The sequence below is a fragment of the Hetaerina americana genome, unplaced genomic scaffold (genome assembly GCF_022747635.1).
Source record: "Hetaerina americana unplaced genomic scaffold, ioHetAmer1.1.p SCAF_3, whole genome shotgun sequence".
Classification (NCBI taxonomy): domain Eukaryota; kingdom Metazoa; phylum Arthropoda; class Insecta; order Odonata; family Calopterygidae; genus Hetaerina; species Hetaerina americana.
The window spans coordinates 29,258,731-29,277,492 of NW_027286874.1; the positions used below are offsets into that span (position 1 = coordinate 29,258,731).

At 33.1% G+C, this 18,762-nt stretch overlaps 1 protein-coding gene across 1 annotated transcript in view; it reads right to left on the reverse strand.

Moving 5' to 3' along the window:
• Nucleotides 1-5,218: 5,218 nt before the first annotated feature.
• The window catches only part of Vps16A (vacuolar protein sorting 16), a 29,525-nt gene continuing 15,981 nt past the window's right edge, over nt 5,219-18,762 (reverse strand). Inside the window, exons 9-17 of the mRNA XM_071588119.1 lie at nt 18,370-18,497; nt 17,393-17,537; nt 17,174-17,308; nt 16,829-16,990; nt 15,087-15,236; nt 11,121-11,368; nt 10,051-10,147; nt 7,684-7,787; nt 5,219-6,982 (exon numbers count right to left, since the gene is read on the reverse strand). Coding sequence (XP_071444220.1) covers nt 6,838-6,982; nt 7,684-7,787; nt 10,051-10,147; nt 11,121-11,368; nt 15,087-15,236; nt 16,829-16,990; nt 17,174-17,308; nt 17,393-17,537; nt 18,370-18,497 — 1,314 coding nt within the window. The 3' untranslated portion in view covers nt 5,219-6,837. The remainder of the gene's footprint in view (nt 6,983-7,683; nt 7,788-10,050; nt 10,148-11,120; nt 11,369-15,086; nt 15,237-16,828; nt 16,991-17,173; nt 17,309-17,392; nt 17,538-18,369; nt 18,498-18,762) is intronic.

The window sequence follows — 18,762 nt, forward strand, 5'->3', positions numbered from 1 at the left end:
GTGCTATGATCAGTTAATCTTTCACTAATAATTAATTTTATTTCTTTTTAACAGGTGAGGCAAAGAAAAATGTTATGAGATAGTAATTAATCAAACTGAAGTCCAAGGGATACTTGTTTTTCCATAGAGTTACATATTATGATTTCATAGTAGTTTACTGCTTTATGTAAGTTTTGGAGGACACAGACTGTCACTGAATTTCTAAGTCTCAAGATTTAAGGAGTTTATTATTAAAGTCTGTGGTAAACACATCTGGATCAGAAACAAGAGGTATATGTGAAATATTGGATTAACTGGTTTTATTTTCTTCATTTTACTATAGTGTAATTGTTTCACATTGTAGTTTTCTTATCAGAAGAACAAATTGAATTGATGTTGAAAGAACTTTTTGAATATAATGAATGTAAAGTTGTATTAAGGAGTTATCCTAAAATATACATAAGACTTTTTGGGGAGGCAGAAAGGAAGGAGAGATTTTCCATGACATTATATTTCATTGTGAGGGAGGACAGGGGTTCAGGTAAAATCACATAAGGCTAATTAGCATCATTATTTCAGCCATTGTTAATGAAGAAGTTTAATTATCCTTTTCACCAAAGAAGACACTGTGCAAAACCACATTAATTAATTAAACTGTAATTTAAGAATTATTCAAAAATTTATCAGTCTGATTAAAAAAATGTCATAATGCATGTTTCACATCACTATACATTTATATTATGATACTAATAAAATAAAAAAGTTCTTTCAACATAACATATTTTTTCAGTACAAGCCTGTGGCTGAAGTGATCAGTAGATATTAACTGTGAAAGCTTTTACAAAACCTAAATAACTATTTTCTTTTACAAAAGTGACATTTGATATTTTTATGACAGCACTGATTATTACACAAGATGGTAGAAGGGGATTGATGAGCACCCTTACCAGAGGAGTATGGTCAAAATAGCAGAAAATCATCCTACATTCAATAAATGAATAATAATATTTTATTCTCCACTGAAAATACATATAATTTAGAGAGAGGAGTTGTCAAATACAAAGAAAAGGTCAAAATACGGGTATTTTTTGACACTATTAACATGCTTCAAAAGAGAGCTTATACATTGAAACATCTGATAAAAACACAATGAATTATAACTGCCTGTCATTTAAAAGTTCATTCAATGAATAATAGCACTTTATTAGGAGGAATTTCCAGAGTTTCAATTTGAAATTGCATTATTCATCACTTGATTTAAATGTGTGTGGTGATTGGCCATACATTCTGACACCCATTTCCATTGGGTTTTTTATTGAAATTGCTGATTTCCGGGTAACTTGCGTGGATGTTGTGATGATTTCTAGTTGCATAAGAGTGAATTTCACCATTTGCGTGAAAAAAATGGATATTATTTTTGATGAAGACAGACAATGCAAATATATACATCGATGGAATGGTAACAACATTTCATTTTATGAATAAGGGCCTACATGATGTCCAAGCACCAAGTACGCATCTAATAACTTTATTTTAACCAAGAAAACTTTGTGCAACATGCACACACATGATCCCCAGGGCACTATTCCATATGATACCCTGAGGTAGCAGTAGAGATAAAGAAGGGAAAGGATGGTAGAGGCAGGAAGGGAGGGGTCCACGCGGTCAAGAAGGCAACTCCAATTGACTCTCAGGAGGAGAGGAAGAATGAGTCCATGACTGTGGGTGTAGACCTTGTTTGCTATTAGCAGTGATAATGTACACTTCACATTCTGCATCTCAAAGGGCTATTTTAACACATTGCTGCCAAATTTTGGGAGCAGAATTGTTTTCAAAACTGTTTTGAGTAAGAGAAGAAAGATTAGCGCATTGAAGTCAGAGCTTCAGGTGATTCCAAATTACCGGTATTTTTGACATTGAGAATCATCTGAAAGATCCGAGGAGCAGATGGAAGTATTGAAATATACATGGTTAGCCATATGGAGCCTTTCATCCTTTTGTGCAGACTGCAGTTGCATTATATGGTTTTTTGGCAACTTTCACCAAGCACTCTTTTATATGAGGCCTAATGATGCACTTTTAATTTAGCTCTAATTAGGCATATAAATTTGAATTATATGCATCTCATTCTCATGACTCACCAACTTAGGTCACTAGGTCTGCACCAATGTCCCAGTATAACTTTGCTATATTTTATTTTTCATTAACAATTATTTGATCAACCCATATTGTTTTAGAGATAATGGAAATGTTCAGTTAGTTTGTCAGAGTTGATTGGAATGGTACTAATTGACTATTATTAATCAGAAAAGCTCAGAGTTCTGGAATCAAAGGTGCATTAAGTATTGGATATCTGTAGTTTGGTTTCCTGCCTAGTATATGCCAACAGTCCATCAATTTTTTCCTGGGCCACTCCCTTACCACCTTCCAAACCTCCTGCTTAATTCTGTGCCAGAGCTGTTGTGAAAGGAATAAGTCCTCAATTATCTGGAATTTTGTCCAGGGCTGAAAACTATCTAGAAGTACATTGAATCAACATTTTCTTTTTGTGGAAATATTGGAAAGTTGGATGTCCTGTAAAAATGTAGAGTTAGTGTCAGAAGGAAACATAACAGTTATCTTGCATGTTGTTGCCTGGCCTGTTTTTCATCACAGTTCCAACACCATCAGGAGACAGTTGCTTAGTGTTCTTGCCTTTCATAATGGAGGAATAACAAAAGTCCACACTGTGATCATATTCCACATATTCCATATGAGCCATTGATATTGTTGAATGTAGTTAAAAAGTTGATACAAATTCTTATGCTAGGATCCTATCAGTTGCTGCCATTCACGAATATGGATGTGGTGATTTAACTATAGTATTATTTGTCAAATTTTTGGACATTTAATCAAAATAATATATAAAAATCAAAAATATCTAGGTATTTTGAATTAGGGGGGCAATTAATAGAGACTTCAAAATAGTAAAATCATGGCAAATATATTAGGAATGTTCATCAATAAAATAGCTCCAAATCTTGTTAAGTGAAAATTCCATTTTCCTGCTAAAGCGACCTTTGAAAAAATGTGTAATATTAAGGTTGTGGTGATGAATATTTAAGGAATATTTTTATTTTTTATAAAGGAGTTCCTTACAGGGTAGTTTTACAAACAAATTTGTTTTTACAGCTAAAGGAATTAAATTTCAGATTCCACATAATTTGAGGATGACCCCTAAGGTTTTTGACTTTCCACTAGACATTTGAATAAGAATTGTATACAGATACCCCCCAGATAACCCAATACGTCAATCGTGTGAAATAAAGAATTCTTAATATTAGATATCATTAGGGTGAGCAAGATGTAATGCAAAGGATCATCTAAACTGATCTTTACAGCTGAATATACTAATAGGGCATTACCTTACAATTTGCCCAGTTACATCTTGTAATCACAGAGAATCATCCAAAAAACCACAAAATACCTAATTTTCTCATATATAATGCACACCTTACCCATAACGCGCACCCAGAACTTTGTAGTTATCATGAACATACACATACATACATATATATATGTATATACAAATGCACGGCATTTATACAAATTCATGATAACTACAAAGTTATGGGTAAGATGTGCATTATAGATGAGAAAATATGGTATTTTGTGGTTTTTTGGATGATTCTCTGTGATTACAAGATGTAATCACAGAGAATTTAAATTATTTATGAATTGTAAAAATAAAATTTTCACTCTACAGATAGTCTTGAATGACTTGCTTCTATGAGTTCACAAGGATAATGAAATTGAGAATAAATGCATCAAATATGGAGGAGGTTGTGTTTGATAATGAGAATGGGAAGAATTAACACCCGAAATATGCAGCAAAGCAATCATTCGATTAGTTCACTCCATAGACCATGGTCAAGATTTAACTGTCACATTCAATCTATAAATTGACCTTTATTCACATTTATAGGGCTGTTAGTGGTTATTTTTAACTGCTACGAGTTCTATATTTTTGGCCATTTAAATAATAATGTTACACATGGCATGCAATCTGAACTTATAATAATAATAATGACCACTAATATTTGATATTATTCTATTTCACAGTGGTACCCAGTCATTCTCATGTCATGGCATTACACCTTTTGAACTTCAACATGTAAACTATTTTGAAGACCTCATGTCTGAGTAATAGTGCTCAGGAAACCAATTTTATTTGGGTTAGGATTTTTCTTAGACAGAGCAATGTGAAAAAATAAATAACATTCCCTCCTAGATTTCAGTAGTCTCTCAAACTGTGAAACAAAAATTTTGGAGAGACTATGGCTGCACAAAAACAACATGTCTTACCCAAGGATTGAAAGCCAATGACCTATGTACTATAATGTAGGTACATAGTTCAACACACAGTAATTTATTCCAAATTTACTCAGTTTATTGACATCGTGTACAAGGTGAATCTACAATTAGCTTTGGGAAAAAGTGAAAGAATAAGTGGAAAAACCTGCTCATCAAATGCTCCTGTGGTGAAAACTGAATTCATTGCCTTTGAAGATTCAGGGCCTGAAATGGCTACTTCGGATTTTCATGTTGCTGGGAGCATGATTTTAATTTATCAAAGGATCAACCAAGTAAGTAAGACCATGCAGTATATCTGCTTAAATATCTTGCTTTTTTCACATTATATTCAGTGAGAAATGGTCCCAGAATAATTTTTCTGGTACCAAGATATGTTTGAGATCCTAAAAAATATGTTACCTTTATGAACCCCTCAGATTATGGTGAAAACGTCATAAATAATAGTGGAAAATATACACAATAATCCTGGGTTTACTCTTTGAATATTTTATGAAACTTCTGAAGCTAGAACAAGTGACAACAGTGTTCAAGAGATATAACTAGGATTCAGATTAATTGGGATCTAGACATTCTTCATTCACTTTGTTTTATTAGTTATTATCTTACTGGAAGCATTACTCCAATTCTTATTTTCAGAAACCAGATCTTAGAATCAAGCCAAACATTTCTATCCACCTGTTTCAGGAAGCATATTTGGATCCATTACCACACCTTGATACTTTCTACTGTGCCTTCCCAGACAAGCTTTCACTCACAATTTTCTATTACCTAACTCAAATGACAACAGAGGATTTAGTAGATCATATTAGAGTAATCTGAAAAATTGTCAGCTAAATGATGAAAATGACTATTTATGTTTTCAAAAAAGTTTTATTTTCCAACATAATTTCCTTTAATAATAATACATTACATGCAGTGGTGTTTGAGTGCCATTACCCTGTCTCTGCTGTTTTCTTCCATAGGGGCTGCAAAGTACTCGGCCACAGTCGCTTCTAGATTAGACAAAAAATGTTGACAGCAAAGAAATATACAAGTTTTCAGAAGATTTGTCCAATGGACTGCCAAATCCAGACAATAAGGTGGATTTTCCAGCACTTCATAGTGCTAATCCCTCAATTTATCCATTGACAGGACATTTTGTGGCCAGGCTCATTGTCCTGATGGAAAACAGGTTTTTCCTCTGCAAACTGGGTCTCCTCTATGATTTTTTGCATCCAGTTTCCTTAGAAGGCTAGATTAGTATTCCCCAATCATTATTTCATGTTTTTCAAGATAGCTGATCAAAAGAATTCCTTTTATATCCCAAAAAACTGAAGCCATGATGATTCCCACTGTTGGCACCATCTTTGTCTTCTATGGAGCTGAAGAACCGGCCTCTATTCACTGCATGAATTATTGGTTTTGATTCTGGAGTGTAATGGCATATATATTTTTCATCCATTGGTACATATCCACGCAGAAAAGCACTCTTTGTGTTTTGTAAAGTGTCATCTGAATGCATTTTTGATCAATGGTGAGCACTTGAGATACCTATCTTGCGCAATGCTATGTCTTATTCAATTCTACCAGCAAAATGTTACTGACTCATTCTCTTGATATCTGAACAGTATTTGTATTTCACCCACCTTCATATGCCGGTCTTCCAAAATCATATCATGCACTTTTTCAATAATTTCTGGTGTGGTTACACTTTTCATGGATCATCTCGGAGGATTTTATGGTCATGTTGAAACTTGGCTGCACATTTCTTCACAGTGGATATTGAAGGAGAAGAGTCTACATACACATTTAAAATTCTCAAATGAATTTTGATTGGCATTAAACCTTCTTTTATGAAGAATTTAATCACTGTATGACACTCAATTTTTTTCTATTTCTAAAAACACATTCACTGCAACTCATTCAAACAACTGCCTACAACTAACTACTGGATGGAATGGCTCGCAATTTCACACAGTGTCCACTCACAGTTGTGCCAACATGAGAGCAAAAAAATATGAGTGTTGGCTGAGGCCGAGAGCTTTTCAGACCACCCTAATACATTAAATTGTCTAATTTTCCCACTCTAAGCATTGTTCCCTGGTCTGTATATTTTCAACCTGAAATCATACATAATGAACTACAAAAATGTAAGACTGGAAGACGGAGTTCTGGAATCCCTTCAGTGATTCCAGAACCAGTGATACAGCAAATCCTTAGTTGTCTTAATTTAAATTGAACAATAATTCCTAGCAGCACTAATCCCAATAGTCGCATAATATCCATGTCTATCTGATATGGCTATAAAATATTTTATTTATGAGATAAATAAATATGACGTCTGCAAGTTAAATAATAATAAAATTCAATATTACAACAAGTAATAACTTTTATGAAAATGTAGGGAATGATACATTGCATATTAGGATGTAAGAAAATAATAATGAACAGATCACAACACATGCATACATGAACTATGTTACATATATTTGTCAAATAAAAACATGAGTGACAAAAACAAATATATTACTTTTTTGCACTTAACTGTAATAAAAATAAATTAATCTTTTCAGAGAGAGCTGTGTCATTTGTTGAACACTTCCTCTGGATAAGTAGGAGAGCTTCACAGTCTTTTTGTTCATACGCATATTGAGCAGCCTCTTCAAGCATTCTGAAATATCAAAAAGTAATGCATAAATCAAAGATACAGTCATGCTAAATAAAAAATATCACATCCTGGAGCTGAGGTATCAGGCACGATTTGATTATCAATTGGCAAGTGACTGACCATGAAAATTGTTAAAAATCAGATAGAATAATACAACCAATTTTCTTGGAAGTATAACTAACAAAAAATGTGCCTCTCTATCTTGAAATTTAAAGCATATGGAACTATATGAAGATTAAATAAAGTGTTAAAATAATACTTAGGCAAAAAGCAGCACATAAAACTTTCAAGAGTAAATCAAATAAGCTATGATAAAAATATTGATTTACAATGATTTTTTTATCAGTTGCAGGTGAAGTAAAAATTACTACTAAATGTGTTCTCACAATGAGATAAATTATAAACATTCATGCAGATACAAAATAAGCATAAAAAAGTCTTATGTTTGTTTACCTTTGTACACAAGGTTGATATTTAGGAAAGGCACAAAACATTTTGAAGCAGTGCACAGTTGTCAAAATACCTTTCCCAAAATACCTATCTTGCAATAAAAGTTCCCAAAATACCTATCTAGCAATTGTAAAGTTCCTCACTAAATATCCTACTGTAATATGTCATAATAATGAAATGTGTCTTCACTGAGTGATTATACATTGGTTAAAGCAATTATACATAACAAATAAAAATTATAGAAAATTTCTCACCCTGCTTTGAGAAAATACTTGACTTTAGCCTCCTCCCTTACTTTAGGTAGATATTTCTCTGCTTCTGCTTTCTTACCATGATTCAGGCAGGCATCAACAAAAGGCTGAAATTAATAGACAAATAAGTATCTTGGCTAATTTAAATTTCTATATCAAATCAGTTTAAAAAAATGCTAATGCATCACATAGAGTGAACTAATAGAAAGAAATAATTATTACTTGGATCTTTACAGTGCTTCATTCAGTGTGAGTAACAATAAGGCTGACTGTGATAAACTTCCCAATGAATTAATAACTACATCAACTTCCTTGAGAGTTGCTCAAGCTGTAACATTTGTAACCCCTGGTTGCTATAATTAATTGTAAGAGGTTTTACAAACTAATGTACTAATAAAAAATAATATTAATATCTACCCTCTCATGTTTAATGTAATATTGCCCAGTTTCATGCATGCATGACACCAATTTTTAACTATTTATGTAGATTTTTCCATTAAATACTGTTAGCAGAGCATTCATGAACTTGCACAAAGATAGCGGATGAACAGATTATGTAAGTTCAAGTCTTAATGTAGTCACAGGTCTTATATTTCAATACTCTTTGGCAGATTGTTTTTCATAACTGGCACTGAGTGACGAGGTCCTTTCTATAATAGAGTGAGTGGTTGATGTCTCAGGTGCAATTCCTCCTTTCCACGTCGTGTCACGTGAACGTGAACAGTGGAATCAGGTGGCATCATCATCAGGTAACCAACATCAACATTTCAACTAATATAGTCTGGCTCCTAGATGGGAGTAAGGGAGAGGAGAGGGGAAGTTAGGTAGGGGGAGTAAGGGAGTGGGAATAAGTTGAGTTAGAGTGCAGCATTCTATTAGTGGTCTAGGGGAGGGGGAGGGTATGTATTGGAAGGTTACTGGCTCAAATTTGCATGTGGGACTTTATCAAAGTCTATTTTAAATCCAAGAATATCGCATTATCTTGTTCGTTTCTTTCCCCGCTGTAAAACGTCATATATCAAAAGTTTCAACTGCGTTTCACGCAGTCTTTCCTTTCTGAATCCATATTGTCTTAAACATTTTGTACCACTCAAAAACTCTTGTGCGGCTTGAGGCATCATCCCCATAAGCCGGTGTAATGAGTTCAAGGGTCTCCGATGCGTATTTCCCGAGTTTAACGCAAAACTTCACAGCATAGCATATTTCATCATAACAATGCATACTCACAAATAAGTGTCGTTACCAAGGCAAAGATACACAAACAAATATATGAATTCTTGCCACACCCCCCCCCTCCCCCCCCCGTATTTGCTTGATTGGGCTGGGATTTCCATCTATTCCCCATGTTAAAAATATTCCTGGGTGGCAAGAGATTCTCTTCAAACAAGGAACTGAAAGCCTAAGTGGACAGGTTATTGGCTGGTCTGAAGGAATCTAATTTTTGAGATGGGATAAAGATGTTGGAACATCGCTGTACCAAGTTTATTAGAGAGTATTGAACAGAATGACTTCATCAAAAAATAAAATAGTTTCACTGACGTAAGTCATTTATTTTTATTCCATTAAGAGAGAATTTTCCAAATTACCCTGGTGTTGTGTGTGTGTATATATATATATGTAGTCACTTATCCGCGCACAACTTTCACAGCTATTTCCATGTTCTCAGTGATAAGCGGGCATGTTTTACATGCGTGGCAGTAGCAAGTAGGGGAAAGATGGGGAAATTTAATAATATGTATAGATATAATAAAAACCATAAACACAGTACTCAACCCGAAGGTCGGTTTTTAGTAGGTGATGGTAGAGATCACCCAGTACTAAACCCTATACGGCGTGTGAAAATTCACACATCAGGGTAGGGGGGCCAGTTCCTTTTCCTGTGCCGGTTATGGTTTCCCAGGAAGAACTGGTACCCGAAAAATCACTTTAGCTTGTGTGGAGCTGCAGGTGCCCAGAGTGCCTTGCCCGGGAATCGAACCCAGGGCCCTCCGGTCAGCAGTCCAACGCTCTACTCACTGCACCTACCGCGACCCACATATATAGATATATATACATATATATATATACACACACACACACATACATATATATATATATATATATATATATATATATATATATATATATATATATATATATATATATATATATATACATATATAAATAGGAAAGACAAATAATAGAACACAACAGCTTCACCACAGAAATGACTACTACTTTGAAAATTGATTTTACCTAATATGACATAAATTATTTTTTTTCATTAAACCAAAATAACATTAGAACTTTAATGAAGCAGACCACATTCAAGTTTCATCAATAAGGACTTAGGTTTCAAAAAAATGTAAAAAAGGTAAAAAATTAACTTACTTCGTATCCTATTGGGGACTTCTTACTTTTTGAAAATTTTTCTAGTTCCAGCCATTCACCTAGTTCAGCTAGACTAACTACTTTCAACCACCAATACCTGTGGAGGAATTTGAAAAAATGTTACCATGATTTTTCTCAAGTTTATATGCACAAGTTTACTTTCCCTTAACATGCATAAAAATGTCATGGAAAGAAAACATGCTTTAATATTGCCATAGCTAATGTCGAGCCTGCAGCAGCTTCATCCCAATGAAATATTTTCTTTAAAAAATTTTCACTATACATATTTTTAACAGTGAATTATATTTTCAGTGTGCACTGTACATACATACAGTATAATGCTAATAAGAGCACTTCTACAAATTAATTTTTTAAATGAGTGTTTTTTGCCTTTAAAATGAAATCCTTTCAAGGAATTGGTGACTCCATATTTATCTTGTATTTCTTCCCAAGGGAGCATGGCTCATAATAATTTCTCATTTTAAATCTTATAATTCATAGAAATACCTGGTTCTATACACTTCTGTGGAACAATTGTATCAAAGTATGATCAAAGGATCATTTTGAACTATTTGGGACTAACAACTACACATGTATACAGACAAAAGATTACAAACCCAGACAAACAAAGTGCAAACAAAGACAAAAACAAGGTTTATTTTAGAAAATATACCTTCCCTCTTAAAAATTTGCCACACTCCACTTCAGATTAGGGAAGGAGTTCACAATAACTGAAGACAATGGCACAGTAAGAATTGCTTTACCCAAGTGAAATGCTAAATTAAATACAGCTCTTCCTACCATTAAAAATGAAACCAATATTTTTCAAGAGGAATCATCCTACCAATACCCGGGAAAATGCATCACAATTTACACTTGGCAAAAAATCTCAGTTAAGAAAGGTTATGAGAACAAAGAGCATGCACATTTTTCCTTCGACTTTGACCATTATAGTTGGGCTTATTTTTATCATCATTATTTTTAAAGCAATTAATCATCAAATTATTGGGTGAATTAGCATTAAAATAATATTATTAACATTTACCGGCCAATTAAATATTTCTTATTACCTTTGATCAGGAACTTTATGCTCTGTCCTCAGCTTATCAGCCAATTTTGGCTCTCTCAAATGAAGAAGCAGTGATACAGTGTCATGAAGAGACAAATTAACAAAGGCACGGCCAAACTTTGACTCCAAATTTTTCTGTTGTCCGAGGAGACGGAGTTGATCATGACAGAGTGTAGATATGGAATCATTGTGAGCCTTCTTAAAATTCTCTGCTGCTGAGTATAATGAGGCCTCAGGGGATGCAACATTCTATATGAAAGGAGAAAAATGATATATTTAGATTTGCACATGAATGTTCCTCTGTTTTACATATTTTAACATCAAAATATCACCATCAAAAGTGGTTTATTTTTTCTAATAACTTATTTCCTTGACATTATTTATAGCAAAGCAAAATTATTAGCACATAGACTTAATCCATAATTATGTTATCTCTATTTATATTACTTACATTATCATCATTAGTTTGCAGACTATGTTACAGAAATATCTCTCAACCAAAATGTTCTAGTGAAATGAATATTCTTTTAACATGTTTCAGGTTCCAAAAAAATGAGTTAGCAATCAACATTAATCTGTAAATCTTATAATATAAGGCAGCTAAAAAAATTAAAAATGGGAAAGAATTCCCATTAAATAACCTGTTTGAAGAGGATTTAGTGTAGTTTCAAGAGAAAACAGAAGGATCCTTTCCTATGGACTTGCTCTGGCCATTTCAAACTCTGCATCTAACTATTTTGCTCACAGTTCAGACAGATAATATTTATAAGTTATTATATACTCCTTTCTCTCAGCAGTCTAATTACATCTAAGTATCATGTGATGAACCTAAATTGATCTTTCCTGAAATAGTTGCTTTCCTTCTTTTTTAACATTTTGTTGATGATTTTATGACTCTTTACTATCTTCACTGCATGAGAAGTTAAAATTATGATTCTATAGCCCTTGCATACTTCTTTTTGTGCCACTGGATGTTATAGTTTTCTATCTGTAAACTGTGTTCCCACTTCTTATTACAATTAATACCTCTCACTCCTCTGCTACCTTTCACTGGCATCTCAAGCATAATCATTTATTTCTTTAGAATGTAAACACTACTGATACTTTTTCATATAAATGTGATGAAGAATAGAAGGAAACGCCAAGCATAAGGTTCTGCTAATATTCCACCACTCAGGAATGATGGTAGTCAAGTCTACAGTACTCAGACCATTCCATGACACTATTATAATAATCATTTTAATAATTTTATCAGTCTTTGGAGAATTGCACATACTATCGACTTGGTCAAAAACAATCCAAAAGAGGAAATAATATAGATATGTAATTAGATGATGCTAAAAAAAATAAAATATATATTTCCACAAACAATATTTTACACACAATGATTATAGCATTTCTTAATAATGCAATGCCTCTTTTTCAGAGTAAAAGGCATTACATAACAGACATGTATTTAGTTTACATTTAACCCTCTTAGTGCGGTGGGCCGATATATCGGCTCTTGCGTAGGCTTTTGTTTAAATCGTTGTAACTAATGGTTTTTTTCTTTAATAATTTATGGTTTTTGTGCTATCGATAGGTTGAATTCCATAGAATTACGTAACTATTTTTTAAATCTTTTATTAGCAATTTTAAATGCTTTTAAAATAGTATAATTCTTACCATAATTTTTCGTTCAGTTTTGTACATGTCGGGAAGCTCTGCCTAATTGTTTGCTCGTTTTTTTTCTGAGTAGTCTTTCCACTATGAAAAGCCACTGAAAGGCTACTAATCTGTTTTCATCTGTAATCTCTTGAATGTGTTGTGGTGTCGTGGTGTTGATATATACCTGCTTCTTCAGACTTTGTTGAGACGATGGAAATGAGAGCACTGCTTTGTAATCATTTTGGTTTCTCTTGCCGTCCGTCGTATCTAATCAATTGCGCCCTGTGTAATGGATTACATTGTCAGCAGTTCTCTGTGAGTTAGAACTTAGTTTTTTTCTGCCTTTAGATTGTAAGCACATTGCCGCAGTCTCAAGGAAAGGGGAAAAGTCCCAATTTGACTCAGTGAGATCAGCCTTTTCAACAAAATCTAACTATGCAGAGGCTGACAAAAAAATTTGTAACTCACTGGTTTTTCTTTATTTATTTATAATATTTTCTACATGTCTTTTTGATTCTTTATTATATTTAAATATCGTAGTTTAATTGAAAAATGTTTTTTAAAAAAATATTAGTTTTGTGTCTAAAAATCGAAATATTATTGCTAAAAAAATATTATTCAAATTTATGATACTGTAATAATTACATTTATTATTCAGATGATGTAAATGTATTACATCATTATTAACTACAATATTATATTTTAAAATAAAAAAAACTGCATATGGATATCTAAACAAATAACTTCATAATGTTTTTTTTCCTAAGGTGATACATTTTCTTAAATTACACTTCGCACTTCTCACTAGTACCCCTGAAATCCCCGCCGCACTAAGAGGGTTAAAGCTTCATAGGAGTTCATTTCAAGATTAACTGATAGTCTATAACATAATTTTATTCCCAATACATGGTGATGGTCCAATATTTTTCTCAAGCCTGCAGTAAGGCATATCACTACAAAGATTGTTTCTTTTTAGGTAGCCATGTATTGCACTCCCGGTGCTATAACTGTCAATGTTTCACTTAGTTTGAACCATGACTTCCAGCATATGTACACAAATTTATAGCAGTCAATATATCTTCCCTAATGAAAACAAGCTTACTGTGATGATCAGGATTGCCAGTGGCTCGAATCCTTACAACATTTTTCTAAATATGCAACACAACTGCTATTACCCCACACCCTAACACCATAATACAATCTGCTCAGAAACAGAACAAAATAAATCATGCATAGTCCTATGGCAATCATATCCTAAGTCTTTTCAACAGGTAGACAGATTTTGACAATTAATTACAAAATAAAAACATGAGTACATTCCACCACAATTAAGGGTTAAACTTTAATAATAACAGAATTTAACTGAATGTCTTGAGGGGTCCCCTTAAGATTACATAATACAGATTAAGTTTTATACTTGCTTAACAAAAGCTAATTGCAGCAAAGCAAATGTAACCCTCCCTGCTCATATTGTAGTGTCATTCAACTGCAAACATTATTGCATTATCCCTCACATTCCCACATTCCTATTAAAATCATACCAATACTAAGAACAGCAATGGTTCGAGTAAAAATTCCTCTGGTATACCATGAAGAATGTTGGTTGCGTAGCACCTATAAATATTTACAAAAGTCAATTGTTTGCAATTACTCAGATTAGATTTAAAAAGACTCATTTCATTACCTGTTACCCCATTATACTAGTTTCCATAACTTCATGTTTAACACAAGCAATAGCCCATTGCTCATATTACATAAAGTAAAACCAATACCTCCCCCTATTCAAAAGCATCAATTATGTGGGTTATTAATTCATTTATAACATAGATTTGTTTTCTCTGAAACCAAACTAAGCAACTAATTTTTGTTCTGAGATTCTAAGCATTCATCCTTGTATAGCTTCTTTTCCATTACTGTTTCTAATGCTTGAAACAAAATTGGCACCATTGATACAGGTCTGTAGTTTTTAATCTTACACCAAAAACAAGTAGTTATGACCAATGGTCTGAAAAAAAACAAAATGAAACTGGGGTCCATAAGGAGACAATTTTGACAAGTACCTATTCACTATGGTATAGTTAAAATTGGTTCTGAAAAACCAATTGAAGCTTACATATTTAATTGTACCAAACTTTGCTGACATTAGAAGACAATTTAACTTATTCCTTGATCACCTATGCTAAAAATGTTATCGTGCTCAGAAATAGATTATTTTATTCTTGTATCTTTCTCTAACTTTGTACCATATTGACCATAGGGGTAAGTAAACAAATATAAAACATTTTTTTTTAACATAACAAAATGAGCAACAATTTCTTACTTTTGGATCATAACTCTCTTGCAAACAGCAAATTGCTTGCGACAGATAGTCATCCTCTTGATTATAAATGGAGTGGAGGGTATCACGTCCTTGTTGTCGACAGTTCTTAATGTACAAGGCTTGAGCCATTGGAAATCCCCGGATGACTAGCTGTAAATAAGATCTTAATTAACAGTTGACAAAGTTGAGCACTAATGGATTTACTTTTAACTGTGATATAAAAGATTATATATTAATAAAATTTTCTTTTAACAGCTCAACTGATTATCTTAATTGATCAAGGGAAAATTATCAAGCACCAGCCATATTAAAAGCTTATTTTCTTCGTGAATCTAAAAACTTCAAGAGTATTACAAAATTGGTGCAAAGTTGGCACCAAAAAGAAAAGAGATAGGCTGCCATGAGTTAATCATTTCTTCCTATAGGTAGCAGAAGAAAATCGTGAAACATGACTGGCAGTGACTGAATTCGCAGTAAGAGATTTTAACACTGTTACTATTACTGATATGCAATTTTACTAATGAGTAAAGTTTATATTTTTGCAACTGGTAAGGTTAAGCCTATTTCCATTCCTTTGCAACTGCTTTGAAAATTTGAGCATTTATGAAAATGGACCAATAGGTCAAGCTGAGAAAAAAAAAGAACTGAAAAAATCCTAATAAATATTAAGATTTGGTGGGCATCTCATGGCGAATAAAAGAAGGAGAATTATAGGTTTCAATTTGGAAATATAATTAATATTAAACTAAAAAAATCTTTTCAAAAATTCAAACAGGAAATAGGATGGTAAAGAAAAGTTTGTAGGGGAAGATTGAATGAAGACATTCCTTGGGTGAAAAATTTGCTTCTGGACTGGATATAAAAAAACTTGGGGCTTTCATGTTTATGGAAAATATGTATCCACCAATGGCAACACCTTAAACCAGTAGATTTTATCATGACTTTAAGAATGAGTATTGCCACTGATAAACTAGGAAGCTACTTTTCAACCCTTTTCACCAACCACAAGAGAAGACAGAAAAGGTTTCAAATAGAAGCAAGGATATATACCTCGTAATAAACTTAGGAATAGTAGACTTAAGAGCATATACCAATTAGGAAAGAAAGAAATGGGTCAATGTGACTGTTCACCAACTCAAAATAAAAAACAATACATAAAAAAGCCAATGGATAGAAAAGAGATAGGAAAAATACATAATGAGTGCATGGTTGGTAGGGAGCTAAGGAGGATGATTTGTTATTTCTCAGCAGTAAAATAATTGCCTGGACTTATTCCATTTTCAATTTGTATAAACTGGCATTTATACCATAATGGCAATGCTTAGAGTGGCACAATTTGGTAATTTCATGAAACATGGATATCTTCATGCAGTAAAACAACTTTTCATTAGGTTTTTCAACTGCACTGTGCTTAGCAGCTTCATTAAATTTCTACAATCCTTATAAGTCATCATATCTCAATTTCTATGACAGTGTTCATTCAAATTCCATCACCTTATACCGATTGCGATAATGTGTGCATATAAGTTTTAATAAAAATGTCACATGTATCTTTTATTTACTTCCAGCAAACACTGATAAAATCAAACTGCCAACTTAGAACGATGATTATTGAAAAAACCTGAAATACTCCAAAATTCAAAGCAGCTTACATGGATCACTTTGCATTAAAGTATGATCCTAATATTTTGTATCTGTTTACATACAATTGGCACCATTATTTTAAGACATTAGTTTATTACCTGAAACTGATCCACAGACATTTTCTTGTGCAAATGAAGCAGTACAGTATATACAAGATCAGTGTCTCCACTCTCAATTGCTTTTGAGAGAGCAGGACAAAACTGTTCCAATCGCAACAACAATGGAACCTGGAGGCTTGCCTTGGGTTCATAGTCCATTAACTGTAACAAATGCATTAACTCAAAATATGCAAAAATATTACAGGGATAAATATTTAATAGGGCAAGTAAAATTTGTATGCAAGAACAAAGCAGCATGTCAAATAATCATCAATATATGATATGTCATAAAGGTGAATGAAATATAAGGCAGAAAACCAAAGAAAATAAAAATAAGCTACTAACCTTAATAGCAAGATCAAATCTGCCACATGAGGCAGCATTTTCAGCAATTTTACTATATGATATTCCAGGTAGATAACCAAGTTTGTTAGCAATTTCCTGTGCTATACGCTCAGAATCTAAATGAACTTGTTCCACCTAAAAAGTTAAAGTTCAAAAACATTTAATAATAGACACCATACGTAGCATTTATAGAATCAATTCATTTCATATGCACAATACCTTATTACAAGCCCAGTTAGCAAGTATTTTGCTGGATCCTTCTGTTTCAGGTAATCTCAGATATTTAGCAATTAAAATTGCTAAATAATAGAAATGTCTCAGGACTAGTCGATCCAATAAGTTTTCAACTGACAAATTTTGCAATCAACCGAAAGAATCAAGGAATGTTTTACAAAAGAATACTGCCAGGATAATAATTTTACAATTAAAAAGAAATCCATATAATTGAAAATAATGCAACAATTTTCCACAGAGTAAGAATCATGTGCATTGACCGGGAAAATTGAAAACCACCAAACAAGCTGAAAACCAAACCTATAATGAAAATAACTTTGCAGTTTCCACAAGTAATGATCATGAACAGGGCACAATTCATTTCACCACTGTGTAGCAAAATCACAAGCAATAGATTTGTTGTGTCTGTTGGTTCACACACCAAAACAGCATTGGGAAAGGCTGAGGAATGCGTGGGTGAGCAATGACGGAGGGAAGGGTGGAGGCAGAGGGAATATTCTCCATTGGTAATGAGGAGAAGGTCTAGGGATAGATAAGGGTGGTGGAAGGATCAGAGTTGGTTTTAGGGGTAAATGAGTTCAGGTTAAGGCTCAGGGACAATAAGGTGGTGATTACTGAAACATATGCAATTTCAAAGTTATTTCTTGATTCTAATCTAACCATAATCTCCATGAAGTCACACCTGATACTATTACAAATACAGAATAGTTATATTTTATGGACACATGAACATTATTTTGAATTTCTCTGTGAAACACCAGCGTGCAACTAAAATTATTCAGTAGTTAAATTGGACTTACAGTTTCTGACCATTAAATGCTAATGGATCACCAAATGTGCTCATATTTGATACCAAATTCATAAAGGAAGACAAAGGTATCACAACACACACTCCATCAAATATTTACATAGACAAAATCTGCTAGTATTTATTGGCTATAATAAAATACTGAAAAGGATACTGAGATACTGATATAGGTAAACCAATCCTTGGATCACGTACAGCATTCAGTACACGCAACGTCCTGCACATTTTAACATATTCATCAGAGCAAATCTCTTGAACAAAATCCTTACCATACTGGGCAGCCTGTAAGAATTAAATAAAAAATTATTTGATTCCTAGCATTTAATAACATCCACAAGAAATTTTGTCACAGCAAAATCGCATGCTTTGCAGTGCAGTGCAGGCTGAAAGTTTGTGTGAAACATTTCAATCATAAATAATAGTATTTTTTCAATTCATATCAATTGGAAGAGCATTTTATGTAAATCAACGAGTATTTTTCAATCAAAGACATGGGAATATATGCCCTTTTGAATGCAGATCATTCCTGTGCCTAAATGAAAAACTT